The following is a 14,876-nucleotide window of genomic DNA, read 5'->3' on the forward strand; positions in this document are numbered from 1 at the left end:
AGCAAAGTCGGCTGTACAACTGGGGCGAGTGCTAGGGAGTCTCTCTAGACCTGCCGTGTGGCGGCGCTCGGTCTGCAATCACTGATAGTCGCGACACGCGGGTCCGACGTATACTAACCGACCGCGGCCGATTTAAAGGCTGCCACCTAGCAAGTGTGGTGTCTGGCGGTGACACCACACAAGTAATACTTTTCGTTCCTTAAAGTGTGCATACATTTTTCTGGCGGACTCTGTATATGGTGTGATGAATGGCAACTTACGTGGAACGTACAAAAATGCAAGTTAATGAATAATTTAATGAAGATGAGTTGAAAAAACAGTTATACTGTATAATGTTCCAATACAGTATGAGTGGCGTTCTGCTCCACACGGGCACGTCTGTTACATACCAGGGCGCAACGTTGCAAAGAGATATGAAATGGAGCGAGCGCGTAAGGTCAGTTGTAAGGATTTTGATTTATTGGGAGAGTTCTTGGGAAGTGTGGTTCATCTGTAAAGATGACCACATACACAACACTAGTGGGAACCATTCTTGAGTACTGCTTGAGTGCCGGCCAGAGTGGCCGAGCGGTTCTAGGCGCTACAGTCTGGAACCGCGCGACCGCTTCGGTCGCAGGTTCGAATCCTGCCTCGGGTGTGGATGTCTGTGATGGCCTTAGATTAGTTAGGTTTAAGTAGTTCTAAGTTCTAGGGGACTGATGGCATCAGAAGTTGAGACCCATAGTGCTCAGAGCCATTTTGAGCCAACTGCTTGAGTGTTTGGGATTCCCACCAGATTCAGCTTAAGGAAGACATCGAAGCAATTCATAGAGGGCATCTAGATTTGTTACCGGTACTTTCGATCAACACCAAGGATTACGGAAATGCTCTGTGAACTCGGACAGGAGTCCCTGAGAGGAAAAGACATCCTTTCCACGAAATGAGAAAGTTAGGGAACTGTCATTTGCGGTTGACTGAGAAAGTTAGGGAATAGGCATTTGCTGCTGACCGCAGAACGATTCTACAATCACCAACGTGCGTCTCACTTAAGGACCGCGAACACAAGATAAGACAAATCGTGGCACGAACGGATGCTTAGAGACAGTCGCTTTTCCCTCGCTCCATTTGCGAATGAAATAGGAAATGAAATGATTAGCAGTGGTTCAAGGTACCTTTCGCCGTGCAGTGCATGTTGGCCTGCGGAATCTGTAAGCAGATGTAGAAAATAAATATAGACCCAGAAAAGCGAGTCATGTAAGATAATGGTTTGAGAAACCAAAACATTGTGGAGTGAATGCAGGAAATAACTGCTGAGTGTGATTTGACTGTCGCGAGAGTAAAAATTACAAGTACATATTCGGAATGTCTACGTTAACCAATAAAGTAAAATTCTATGATCTCGGAAGAGTAATGCGTTTGCACATGAGATTTATATTCCAACTGTTAGTTAATTTGCAATGGGAGACAGCATTTTCGTCTTCGAGTTTAATTTACTCACATTTGTTGCCCCCAATTTACACCTGTACGAAATCCATTTTCAGATCCAACATTTGAGTTTTCTTTTCCTTGAATTTCACTCTTGCCTCAGCTATAGTGCGGTAACCTGCGATATATCATTAATATCCGCCTTAGTCATCTTAGCTAACACCATATTGAAAGCAGTGCCACCACGCAGAATTTATGGCTTTGGACGGCAGCCGACGATGCCATTGCAGTAGCTCACGAGGATCGCCGTCAGTTTAAATTTCCTGAGAAAGAAAAGTGAAGCGCTCACAAGACGTGGTCGGATGTCTCCGTAACTTGGTGCACATACACATCATCGGGACGGGTACGTAAATGATTAGAGCTGAAATTCTCTGCCACAGGTAGAACTGTCATCTGAATTAATTAGCGCTGTTCGTGTTTAATGTTTTCATCTGGCCTAGCAGGGTATACGAGGTCTGTTCAAAAAATTCCGGAACGATCGTAATTTCGTGACAATGGTGTATTGGGGAGAAATACCCGCCAGGGTAGCCGAGAGCGCTAACGCGCTGCTTCCTGGACTCGGGTAGGCGCGCCGGCCTTGGGTCGAATCCGCCCGGCGGATTAACGACGACGGCCGGTGTGCCGGCCAGCCTGGATGTGGTTTTTAGGCGGTTTTCCACATCCTCCTAGGTGAATACCGGTCTGGTCCCCATGTCCCGCCTCAGTTACACGACTCGCAGACATTTGAAACACCTTCCCACTGTTTGACGATTTACACTAGACGGCCGACCGGTGTGGCCGTGCGGTTCTAGGCGCTTCAGTCTGGAACCGAGCGACTGCTATGGTCGCAGGTTCGAATCCTGCCTCGGGCATGGATGTGTGTGATGTCCTTAGGTTAGTTAGGTTTAAGTAGTTCTTAGTTCTAGGGGACTGATGACCTTAGATGTTAAGTCCCATAGTGCTCAGAGCCATTTGAACCATTTTACACTAGACGCAGACAGCTGGGGTACACAAATTCCGTCCTGGGGGAAGGGCATCCGGCCACCCCTTCCAATTAACCATGCCAATTCCGCACTTAACCCTGCCGACCCTGCGCACACTACGGGATAAAGAAAGAAAGGTGTATTGGGGAGAAATGCGGTTGGCATCCCTGAACACGCCTGTGTTTAACGTGTAAATCCCGCAAGTTTCTCTGTTGTATATCTGTTAGTTATTGTTCAGTGCTGTACTGAGTAGAACGCTATCGCACAGTTTGCGAATTTCGGGATGGCATAGTTAGAGAAGCAACGTGTTTTCATTAAATTTTGCGTGAAATTCAAGAAAACCTTTACAGAGACACACCAAATGATGCGGGAAGCCTACGACGATGAGTGCTTAAGCTGTACTCGGTATTACGAATGATTCACGCGGTTTAAAAATGGTCGGACGGAAGTTAAAGACGACTCTCATCCGGGACACCCTTCGACGTCTACCGACGATGCTTATGCCAGCAACATCGACGAAATTGTTCGTGCCAATCGAAGACTCATTGTCCGAGAGATTTCAGAGGCATGTAACAGCAAATGTGAGAAGGAAACGGCCTGAAATGTGACGAGACAATTCATGGCTCTTGTATCACGATAGCGCACCCGCACATTCATCCCTGTTGGTGCGTGAGTATTGAACTAAAAACAAAGTCACTGTGCCGCCTCATCCTCCAGACCTGAACCCTGCGGACTTTTCTTTTATTCACAAAGTTGAAAACCCCGTTGAAAGGACAAAGTTTTGCGGCGATAGACGAGACAAAAGAAAATTCGCTGTCGGCCCTTCATGCGATCCAGCAAGAGGCGTACCAAGACTGTTTCCGGAAGTGGAAACGGCGTTAGAAGCCGTGTGTTAATTGTGGAGGAGAGCATTTCGAAGGAGACCAGGCACAATAAGTAAAAGGTAAGTACAGAAAAATTCTGTGGACAAAGTTCCGGAATTTTAGGATCGTTCAATATATTCTGAGTAAGGTTTTAAGGGATGGGAAAGATCCACCACGGTTTGATAGCCGCGTTAAAAAAGCGCTACGTAAACAAAGAGCACTTCATCTCAGATTCAAGAGAAGTAAAATCCTAGCTGACAAACAAAAGCTCAACGAAGTGAAAATGAACGTAAGGAGAGCAATGAGAGAAGCGTTCAATGATTTTCAAAGTAAGACATTGTCAACCGTCCTGAGGAAAAACCTTAACAGATTTTGGTTGTATGAAAAATCAGTAAGTGGGTCAAAATCATCTATTCATTCTGTCAGCGACCACGCTGGCACCAAAACGGAAGATAACAGAGAGAAGGCCGAGATACTGAATTCGGTCTTCCGAAGTTGTTTCACCGTGGAAGATCGTAACACTGTCGCTCCTTTCAACCGTCGTACGAACGTCGAAATAGCAGACACTGAGATGGCCGATCACGTAATAGAAAAGCAGCTACAATCGCTTAGTACTGGAAAGGCTCCAGGACCAGATAAGATTCCTATGAGATTCAATAAAGATTATGCGAAAGAACTTGTTCCCCTTCTAGCAGTAATTTATCGTAGAACGCTTGAGCAACGAAAGGTACCTAACGACTGGAAAAAAGAGCAGGTCATTCCCGTTTTTAAGAGAGGCCGTAAGACAGTTCCACACAATTATAGACCTATATCGTTGACGTCAATCTGTTGTAGAATTATGGAACATGTTTTATGCTCAAGAATTATGACATTTTTGGAAAATGAACATCTCCTCTATAAAAATCAACATGGATTTGCAAACAGAGATCCTGCGAAACTCAGCTCGATCTGTTACTCCATGAGATCCACAGCGCAGTGGACAACGGCGCTCAGACTAATGCCGTGTTCCTTTATTTCTGTAAGGCATTAGGCACCGTCCCGTTTAATGAAAGAAATAAGAGCTCACGGTGTATCAGAGCAGACTTGGAATTGGGTTCAAGACTTTCTTGCAGATAGAACTCAACACGTCGCTCTTAACGGAACTAAATCGGCAGATACAAAGGCAATATCTGGAGTGCCACAGGGAAGTTAGGACCTTTGCTGTTTACGATATATATAAATGATCTAGCAGAAAAGGTCGGATGCTCTTTAAGGCTATTCGCAGATGGTGCAATTGTCTATACCAAAGCAGCAACGCCAGAAGATAGTAAAAATTAGCAGAACGACCTGCAGAGAATTGATGAATTGTGCAGGCTCTGACAGTTGAACCTGAACGTAAATAAATGTAACATATTGCGCATAGATAGGAAAAGAAATCCACTACTGTGCAACTACACAATTGATGACAAACAGCTGGAGACAGCGTCTACCGTAATATATCTAGGCGTAACTATCCAGAGCAACCTTAAGTGGAATGACCACATAAAACAGAAAGTGGTAGAAGCAGACGCCAGATTCAGGTTCATCGGAAAAATCTGAAGCAAATGTAACTCATCCGCGAAAGAAGTGGCTTATAAGGCGCTTGTTCGCCCGATTCTTTGCGTATTGTTCATCTACACTCCTGGAAATTGAAATAAGAACACCGTGAATTCATTGTCCCAGGAAGGGGAAACTTTATTGACACATTCCTGGGGTCAGATACATCACATGATCACACTGACAGAACCACAGGCACATAGACACAGGCAACAGAGCATGCACAATGTCGGCACTAGTACAGTGTATATCCACCTTTCGCAGCAATGCAGGCTGCTATTCTCCCATGGAGACGATCGTAGAGATGCTGGATGTAGTCCTGTGGAACGGCTTGCCATGCCATTTCCACCTGGCGCCTCAGTTGGACCAGCGTTCGTGCTGGACGTGCAGACCGCGTGAGACGACGCTTCATCCAGTCCCAAACATGCTCAATGGGGGACAGATCCGGAGATCTTGCTGGCCAGGGTAGTTGACTTACACCTTCTAGAGCACGTTGGGTGGCACGGGATACATGCGGACGTGCATTGTCCTGTTGGAACAGCAAGTTCCCTTGCCGGTCTAGGAATGGTAGAACGATGGGTTCGATGACGGTTTGGATGTACCGTGCACTATTCAGTGTCCCCTCGACGATCACCAGTGGTGTACGGCCAGTGTAGGAGATCGCTCCCCACACCATGATGCCGGGTGTTGGCCCTGTGTGCCTCGGTCGTATGCAGTCCTGATTGTGGCGCTCACCTGCACGGCGCCAAACACGCATACGCCCATCATTGGCACCAAGGCAGAAGCGACTCTCATCGCTGAAGACGACACGTCTCCATTCGTCCCTCCATTCACGCCTGTCGCGACACCACTGGAGGCGGGCTGCACGATGTTGGGGCGTGAGCGGAAGACGGCCTAACGGTGTGCGGGACCGTAGCCCAGCTTCATGGAGACGGTTTCGAATGGTCCTCGCCGATACCCCAGGAGCAAAAGTGTCCCTAATTTGCTGGGAAGTGGCGGTGCGGTCCCCTACGGCACTGCGTAGGATCCTACAGTCTTGGCGTGCATCCGTGCGTCGCTGCGGTCCGGTCCCAGGTCGACGGGCACGTGCACTTTCCGCCGACCACTGGCGACAACATCGATGTACTGTGGAGACTTCACGCCCCACGTGTTGAGCAATTCGGCGGTACGTCCACCCGGCCTCCCGCATGCCCACTATACGCCCTCGCTCAAAGTCCGTCAACTGCACATACGGTTCACGTCCACGCTGTCGCGGCATGCTACCAGTGTTAAAGACTGCGATGGAGCTCCGTATGCCACGGCAAACTGGCTGACACTGACGGCGGCGGTGCACAAATGCTGCGCAGCTAGCGCCATTCGACGGCCAACACCGCGGTTCCTGGTGTGTCCGCTGTGCCGTGCGTGTGATCATTGCTTGTACAGCCCTCTCGCAGTGTCCGGAGCAAGTATGGTGGGTCTGACACACCGGTGTCAATGTGTTCTTTTTTTCCATTTCCAGGAGTGTATCTGGGATCCCTGTAAGGTAGCACTGATAGAAAAGATCCAAGTGGCCCATTGGGACCATCCGATCGCCGTGTCATCCTCAGCTGAGGATGCGCACAGGACGGGCGTGTGATCAGCACACCGCTCTCCGGGTCGTTATGATGGTTTTCTTTGACCGGAGCCGTTACTATTCGGTCGAGTGGCTCCTCAGTTGGCATCACGAGTCTGAGTGCACCCCGAAAAATGGCATCAGCGTATGGCGGCACGGATGGTCACCCATCCAAGAGCCGGCCACGCCCGACAGCGCTTAACTTCGGTGATATGACGGGAACCGTCGTATCCACAGCGGCAAGGCCGTTGCTAATCCCCCCGCCCCACATACATCTCGCTTATCGACCACGAAGAGAAAATTAGAGCCAATACAATGGCTTACCGATAATCATTCTTCCCACGCACTATTCGCGAGTGGAATAGCATCGGAGAGATCACGTAGTGGTACCAAAAGTACCCTCCGCCACACACCATTTGGTGCCTTGCGGAGTATGATGTAGATGTAAAGGACGTGAACAGCGTGAGATGTTGAGTGATTACTGTGAAGGAGACTGAGATGTTGTGTACGTGTATAAGACAGCGTTATCAGCACGTGACAGTTTCAGAGGTGCCTCACGATGGGTTTGCATTTCGGCAGAGGGTCGTTGGTGTGCAGTACCCGCATTTTTGTGGGGCATTCATGTGTGACACTGGCTTGATGTTGGACTGCGTGGAAACATGAGGACACTTGTCATCAAGGTTCTGGACGACCACGTCTGCCTACCACAAGAGAGGATCGATGTATTGTTCACCAAGTACGTAGTGCGCCATTCACATCTGTGCCTGCTATCCGAGAACAAATAAATGGACTCCCTTCGACATTGCATGTCATCCCAAACCAATGGTCGGAGAGGAAATTACGGTCCCATGCTTAGGCTACTGTTAACACCACGACACTAACGGCTGCGTCTGGAGTGGGAAGCATGGCCTGATAATGAATGGTGTCGCAATGTGCCCAGCGATGAATCACTTTTCTGCAGTATCCCGAATGGCCATCGTCGACGGTTGTGACGGCGACTTGGGAGAACTCTGATTTTTCCAGCATTTTTGAGAGGAATACCATCGTTAAACCGTCGGCACACGGACCTTGCATCCGAACGTTGAGCGTGCCGTGTTTCTGACGTCATAGCGTGGAATAGCACGCTCGGGAGTCTTTCCGAACGTGCAGAGCAATATCTGCCATGTCAGATATTCTGAGCGTGCGTCTGAGCGCTGACCAATGAGGGCACAACGCCACCTACGTCACAAGCACGCCGTCTCCCTTCAGTACAGAGTTGTTAGGTGCCATATTGGCATTCATTTCAAACCTATATGTATATATGCCGTTTCTGAGCACCAGCAAATTGAGAATCACTAGAAAACCCGTTGTTAACTGTGTGATTCGTTCCAATAAAATAATGAGTGACATCATATTCGTAGCAAAAGAATTATTGTAACTTTCGTATTATGAGAGTAGGCTATTTGAAGGCAGCAACACACTGAAGATGCACCCAAAACGTATTGTTCTTGGTACAATTTGTTATGATTAAATTTCAATTAGTAACATATCTACGATTAAAGTTTACAGCAAGGGTTAAGATAACATGATTAAGTTCACATGGTGTGGTGTTGGTTTAGCGTAGTAAGTAGCGTCAATGTCCTCTAATGAGTTGTTGGGTGGTGTGGCAGTTCGCCCCTTGACACTGTCAAATTTATTCCCTAAAATTCGCGTTTTTATTAGGTTCTGATAGTTTATTATTAGATTAATATAAATATATACTATAATATTTGATGTTATGTAAATATAAGTTCACCTTTTTTTTTGAGGGGTGACTTTGTTTGATTGGCTTAGTCTACAGGACAGCTTGCGCTACTTGTATAAAGATATTTTGCTCCTTTTTCTTTTACGCCTCGTAATTCACATGTTGCAAAGATTCTGTTACTGGGTAGGAACAGTGATCAAGCAAGACTGACTTTGGGGTTTTACTAAAATGTGGGAATGATGAAATAATGCGGAGATGTATTCCAAATTTGTACTGCACTTTTTGTAATGGAACTTTTATAAGCCTGTGTCCTTATGGACTGGACATGGTACTTTCCTTTTCGTGGACGATGGAGTAAATGTGCGTTTTAATGGAGCTAGCATGCGAATTTTAGGCGCGCCCGTTGAGTAAACAGTGTGTTTTACGAACTAGAAGCATCCTTCAACTGCCACTGGAGAGAGATCGCGTATACCACTTTGGGGCCCACGTACCGTATGCTCAAGTCGCATCTTTCCTGAGCGTTCCAGCACGTTGAACTTGGCACGCTCAACGTTAACGTTCGACAGCACGGTCCGTGTGCCGACGGCTTTACTCCTAGCATCATAGTGTGGGGAACCATTGGGTACACCTTCAGGTCACGGCTGGTAGTGACTGCGGGAATTCTGCCGGCAGAACGGTCTTCATGTGTTGCCTCTCGTGCGACAGTATCGTGGTGCCGTTTTTCAACAAAAAAAGGTGCTCGCCCACACGTGACGTAGGTCTCTTTGAACTGTGTACATGTTGGTCAGGTACTCTTGTAGCCAGTAAGATCCCCAGATTGGTCCCCAATTGAACATACACTACTGGCCTTTAAAATTGCTACACCATGAAGATGAACTGCTACAGATGCGAAATTTAACCAGCAGGAAGAATATGCTGTGATATGCAAATGATTAGCTTTTCAGAGCATTCACACAAGATTGGCGCCGGTAGCGACACCTACAACATGCTGACATGAGGACAGTTTCCAACCGATTTATCATACACAAACAGCAGATGACCGGCGTTGCCTGGTGAAACGTTGTTCTGATGCCTCGTGTAAGTAGGAGAAATGCGCACCATCACGTTTCCGACTTTGATAAAGGTCAGATTGTAGCCTATCGCGATTGCGGTTTATCGTATCGCGACATTGCTGCTCGCGTTGGTCGAGATCCAATGACTGATAGCAGAATATGGAATCGGTGGGTTCAGGAGGGTGATACGGAACGCCGTGCTGGATCCCAACGGCCTCGTATCACTAGCAGTCGAGATGACAGGCATCTTATCCGCATGGCTGTAACGGATCGTGCAGCCACGTCTCCATCCCTGGATCAACAGATGGGGACGTTTGCAAGACCTCGGAGACCACGACTGCGGTTACCTTTGACGCTGCATCACAGACAGGAGCGCCTGCGATGGTGTATTCAACGACGAACCTGGGTGCGCGAATGGCAAAACGTCATTTTTTCGGATGAATCCAGGTTGTGTTTACAGTATCGTGATGGTCGCATCCGTGTTTGGCGACATCGCGGTGAACGCACATTGGTAGCGTGTATTCGTCATCGCCATACTGGCGTATCATCCGGCGTGATGGTACAGGGTGCCATTGGTTGCACGTTGCGGTCACCTCTTGTTCGCATTGACGGCACTTTGAACAGTGGACGTTATCTTTCAGATGTGTTACGACCCATGGCTCTACCCTTCATTCGATCCCTGCGAAACCCTACACTTCAGCAGGATAATGCACGACCGCATGTTGCAGGTCCTGTACGGGCCTTTCTGGATACAGAAAATGTTCGAATGCTGCCCTGGCCAGCGCATTCTCCAGATTTCTCACCAATTGAAAACGTCTGGTCAATGGTGGCCGAGCAACTGGCTCGTCACAATACGCCAGTGACTGCTCTTGATGAACTGTGGTATCGTGTTGAAGCTGCATGGGCAGCTGAACATGTACAAGCCATCCAGTCTCTGACTCGAATGCCCAGGCGTATCAAGGCCGTTATTACGGCCAGAGGTGGCTGTTGTGGGTACTGATTTCTCGGGATCTATGGACCCAAATTGCGTGAAAATGTAATCACATGTCAGTTCTAGTATAATATATTTGTCCAATGAATACCCGTTTATCATCTGCATTTCTTCTTGGTGTAGCAATTTCAATGGCCAGCAGTGTATGTCGTGGAACCAGCTTCAGTGCCAGCACCCAGAATATCAAGCACCAGTTAGAACATTTTTGCCTCAGGGCAAGAGACAACGGCTTTATGACACCCTTCCCAATCGAATCAGCGTATGCATCCAGGCCAGATGGGCTGCAACATGATACTGTTGAGTAGGCTCGTACCGTCAAGCTCTTTGTAAATTTGACTCGGTTTTGTAATCACTGAAATGACATCATGAACCCTCTCAGCCCGTGAGGTTTCATTTAGTTTCCTCCTGTCTTTCTGGGCGCTTCACTTTTTGTCAGGAATTGTAGCTGAGAGTGAGAACGCGGCTAAAAAGTATCACACTGCTTGTTACAATTACCGACATTTTTTATTATTTAAACTAAATGTTTTTAACTTCATTCATAACGACAATACGTTCCGATGTTCAAGATGCAGTAGCATGTTCGAAGGCAATGAAAAACCTCCAGGTTTTCTTTTCTTTTTTTTTTTTTTGTATTTCGTCTCCTACTGAGAAAAACAATTAATTATAAGAAAACAGTGAAGTTATCTTTTATTTATGGAATGAACTGTAGGTCTACAAACGTGCATTAGAGAAAATAATTTGCAAACTGTAACAGAAAAAGACCTACTACCATAATTTTTGTTATTATCTGGAGTATCGTATTTTAGGTTAGTATGGAATTGTTAGTAGGTATACTGTCAATCCAAAGCTACAAAAAATGTCCTTTGTACTTCAGCTGTATACCACACTGTTCTCAATTTATTACACCCAGCAGACAGACATTGTGCGTTTCGTAAAGATCGTTATTTCTGTACATTATGCCGAACTTGTTATGTTCCTTTTAAGCCATTTTATAAGTTCATCATTTAATCTCGATATTAAGTAATATCGATGTCGAAATCCTAATCGGGATCGATAATGCGCCAACACTGCGTTTGAAATTTACGCCACGTTTACACAGTGTGTGCTTTATTGTTGCAGAGGTTCACGACTACGCAGTGAAGATCGGCATCGATCCGGATAGCGAGCCGCATCTGCTGCATCTGGCGCGGGATGGTCTCATGCAAGCGCTACCGCCGGGTTGGAAGCCTTGGTGAGTCCACACATTCTTTCTGACGTAGTACACGAAGATCGTTTTTATTTGATTATTTTGTACCTAGAAGAAACTTGCGACATGTCGTTGGCGGCACAGCATTAGTTACGGACTCCCGAAATACTACTCATACTCATTGCTACGCGTTGTTCATATCACGATTGGTTTCTGAGCCGTAGTTGTTTGGATAGAGTGTTTGTGGTGTTCGTTGCAGTGTCGGATATGAGGAGCAACGATGCCATGCGAAATTTTCAGCAAAAGCGAGCAAAACCTTTACGAAAACGTTTAAAGTTTTGAAGCAACCTTACGCCGATGAAACTCTAGGTCCGAGCCCAGTATTACTAATGGACAAATGGTTAACTCCATATTGAGTATTTCACACTGCAGCGGTGTGAATGCCTGACGTATTGGAACTACATACTGTACTAGGACACAGTTTTGATCTGTCAAGAAGTTTCAGTGGCTACGCCTATTGAAAAAGTGGTCTTCAATCAACAGAAATAAGTTACCCGCGATCATGAATCAGAATCTTCCATGTATGTCAGCCGATGGCGCCACAATTCAGAAAGTAAGGACCTGGTGCGTGCTAGCCGTCATTTTATTGTCTTAACGTGCCGAACAGATTGAAATCTCGATTGGGACATTATAATCGAAAAACTGAGGATGTATAGAATTGAAGGAAGGTTGGATGCTTTGATGATGGGAGTATACCTCCTGCAAAGAATTCATTGAACAAGCTGAAGGTTATGAAACATACTTTTAAAGGATAATCACAGGAAATAGATATTGGGCTTGAAGCTGCGACATTGACACATAACTCATATCATTGCAGTCAGTTGCCAAAGAAATTCTACCCAAAAACAATTTCCATACTTGAACCAATATCAAAATGATGTGCTGAGTTTTTTTTAGACGTCGATGGTAATGTGTATTTCGAAACAGTTGACCGTAATTACCATGTAAGCACTTTGAAAAGGTTTCTTGAGAAATTGCCCACAAAGAAATAACAGGACAGCATCATTACAAGTAGTAGTGTACGCCCCTGTTGCTACAGATATAAATCACAATTTCATATAAAAAAACGATGCATTCCTGTAAATATCAAGCTACCCTTTGGGTATCTATAATACCAGTGATGGAATCCATGATGAAAGATCAGATATTAAGTTATTTGAAGGAAATAACCTCTTTTATCATACACTGTACAAATTTTGGAAGCGCAAGTCAGCTACAACAGCAGTACTTAACTTATTTCCAAGTGTAGGTCAGGGGTTTAAAGATAAGGACAATAGCACGGGTACTCGCTGGCCTTCGTAAGGCATTTGGGTTGCACCTGCATAAGGCCCTGCTCAGCAAGCTAAAATCGTGTGGTACTGGGAAAGCTATTCTACAAACGCTCAAATCCTAACTAAATAACAGACGACACATTATATCAGTGAAAGGTGCAGACTCATGTGAAATGAAGTCAGACTCATGTGAAATGAAGTTAAATCACAGTGTGCCACAGGGATCTGTAATAGTTCCCCTGTTGTTCTAAACTTTCGTTATCAACATAGGCTCCAATGGGCTCACCTTGCAGTTCGCAGATGATGCTGCTTTGTTTTCAAAAGGGGTGAATTCAGCAAGCAGGAGTCCTGAAAATTCCTGGGAGATTAGAACTGTGTGCCGGACTGAGACTTGAACTCGAGAGATTTGCCTTTCACAGGGAAGGGCTCTATCGCCCGAACTACCCGAGCACAACTCACAACCCATCCACACAGCTTTACTTCCACCAGTATCTCATCTCCTACCTTCCAAACTTCGCAGAAGTTCTTCTGTGAAACTTGCAGGATTAGTACTTCTGGAAGAAAGGATAAAGTAGAGATATGGCGTTGCCACAGCCTGGGGAATGTTTCCAGAATGAAATTTTCACTCTAAGCAAGAGTGTGTGTGGTGATATGACAAACTGTGTACTGGAGCGAGACTCGAACTCAGGACCTTTGCCTCACGTGGGCATGTGTTCTGCTGACTGAGCTATCCAAGTGCAACTTGCAACTTGTCCTCACAGCTTTACTTCCGCCAGTACCACATCTCCTATCTCCCAAACTTTACAAAATTTCTCCTGCAAAACTAGCAACTGTGAGAACAAGTCGTGATCTGTGCTTTGGTGGCCCACTCATCAGAGCACTTGTCTGTGAAAGGCAAAGGTCCTGAGTTCGACCTCAGTGCTGACATGTAAGTACAGGATTGCTTGCCATAAAGGGCAACAAATTGGAGCATAGAGTGCCGGCCGAAGTGGCCGTGCGGTTAAAGGCGCTGCAGTCTGGAACCGCAAGACCGCTACGGTCGCAGGTTCGAATCCTGCCTCGGGCATGGATGTTTGTGATGTCCTTAGGTTAGTTAGGTTTAACTAGTTCTAAGTTCTAGGGGACTAATGACCTCAGCAGTTGAGTCCCATAGTGCTCAGAGCCATTTGAACCATTTTTGCCATTTGGAGCATAGAGTGCTGCTGTGCTGCAAAGGTGCCACAGGTGACAACCAAAGAGGACCTGCTGTGAAAAGAAATGGCACACTAGACCATCACTCGCGGTTGTCTGGAGATGCCCCAGACAGCACTGGGATACCAACCCAACTGTGACGTGCCATACGGTATGACAATTGTGAATGATGGTGTGGGGTGCCATTTCTTTTCATAGGAGCACCACTTTGGTTGTCACCCACAGCACACTTACAACACAGTTGTATGACGACGATATTTTATGCCCCGTTTTGTTATGCATCGTGGCAAGCCATCCTGAGCTTTCACTTCAGCAAGACAATGCCTACCTGCACACAAGAGGAATTTCTACTGTTTGTCTCTGTGCTTGCCAAACTCTACATTGGCGTGCAAGAATATTTGGAGCATTATGTGCAGGGCCCTCAACCAGCTCTAGATTTTGTCGATGCAACGCACCGATTCGACAGAATTTGGTACGATGTTTTTCGTAACGTCTACAGATTTCTGCCCCATTTACATAATTCCTTTGTGTTGCATAATGTTTTTGTCTTAGAGTGTTTAGTAACTTTTGCATTAGGATATCATGGTCCACACTATCAAAAGCCTTAGCCAAGTCACAAAATATTCTCATTAGTAGTAATTTATGATTTATTGATTCTAGTACATCATTTGTCAAGGTAAATACAGCCTGTTCAGTGGCCAGACCTCTTTGGTATCCAGACTGTTTGCTACTGAGTTTGTTTTCCTGTCAAATGAAATGATAGTATGGCATTTATTGGCTGGGATATCCCCTTCCGGGTTCGACCGCCGTATTGCAAGTCTTTTTAGTTGACGCCACTTTGGCGACTTGCGCGTCAATGATGATGAAGGACACACAACACCCAGTTCCCTGCTGGGAATTGAACCCGGGCCCCCTTGCGTGGTAGGCAGTAACCCTACTGCTGTGCT

The 14,876-nt window shown here is 46.3% G+C and overlaps 1 protein-coding gene across 1 annotated transcript in view; it reads left to right on the plus strand.

Moving 5' to 3' along the window:
* Positions 1–14,876, plus strand: part of LOC126210459 (centrosomal protein of 164 kDa) — a 644,242-nt gene that overhangs the window by 408,751 nt on the left and 220,615 nt on the right. The window contains exon 2 of the mRNA XM_049939692.1: positions 11,341–11,452. Coding sequence (XP_049795649.1) covers positions 11,341–11,452 — 112 coding nt within the window. The remainder of the gene's footprint in view (positions 1–11,340; positions 11,453–14,876) is intronic.

The sequence above is a fragment of the Schistocerca nitens genome, chromosome 10 (genome assembly GCF_023898315.1).
Source record: "Schistocerca nitens isolate TAMUIC-IGC-003100 chromosome 10, iqSchNite1.1, whole genome shotgun sequence".
Lineage (NCBI taxonomy): Eukaryota > Metazoa > Arthropoda > Insecta > Orthoptera > Acrididae > Schistocerca > Schistocerca nitens.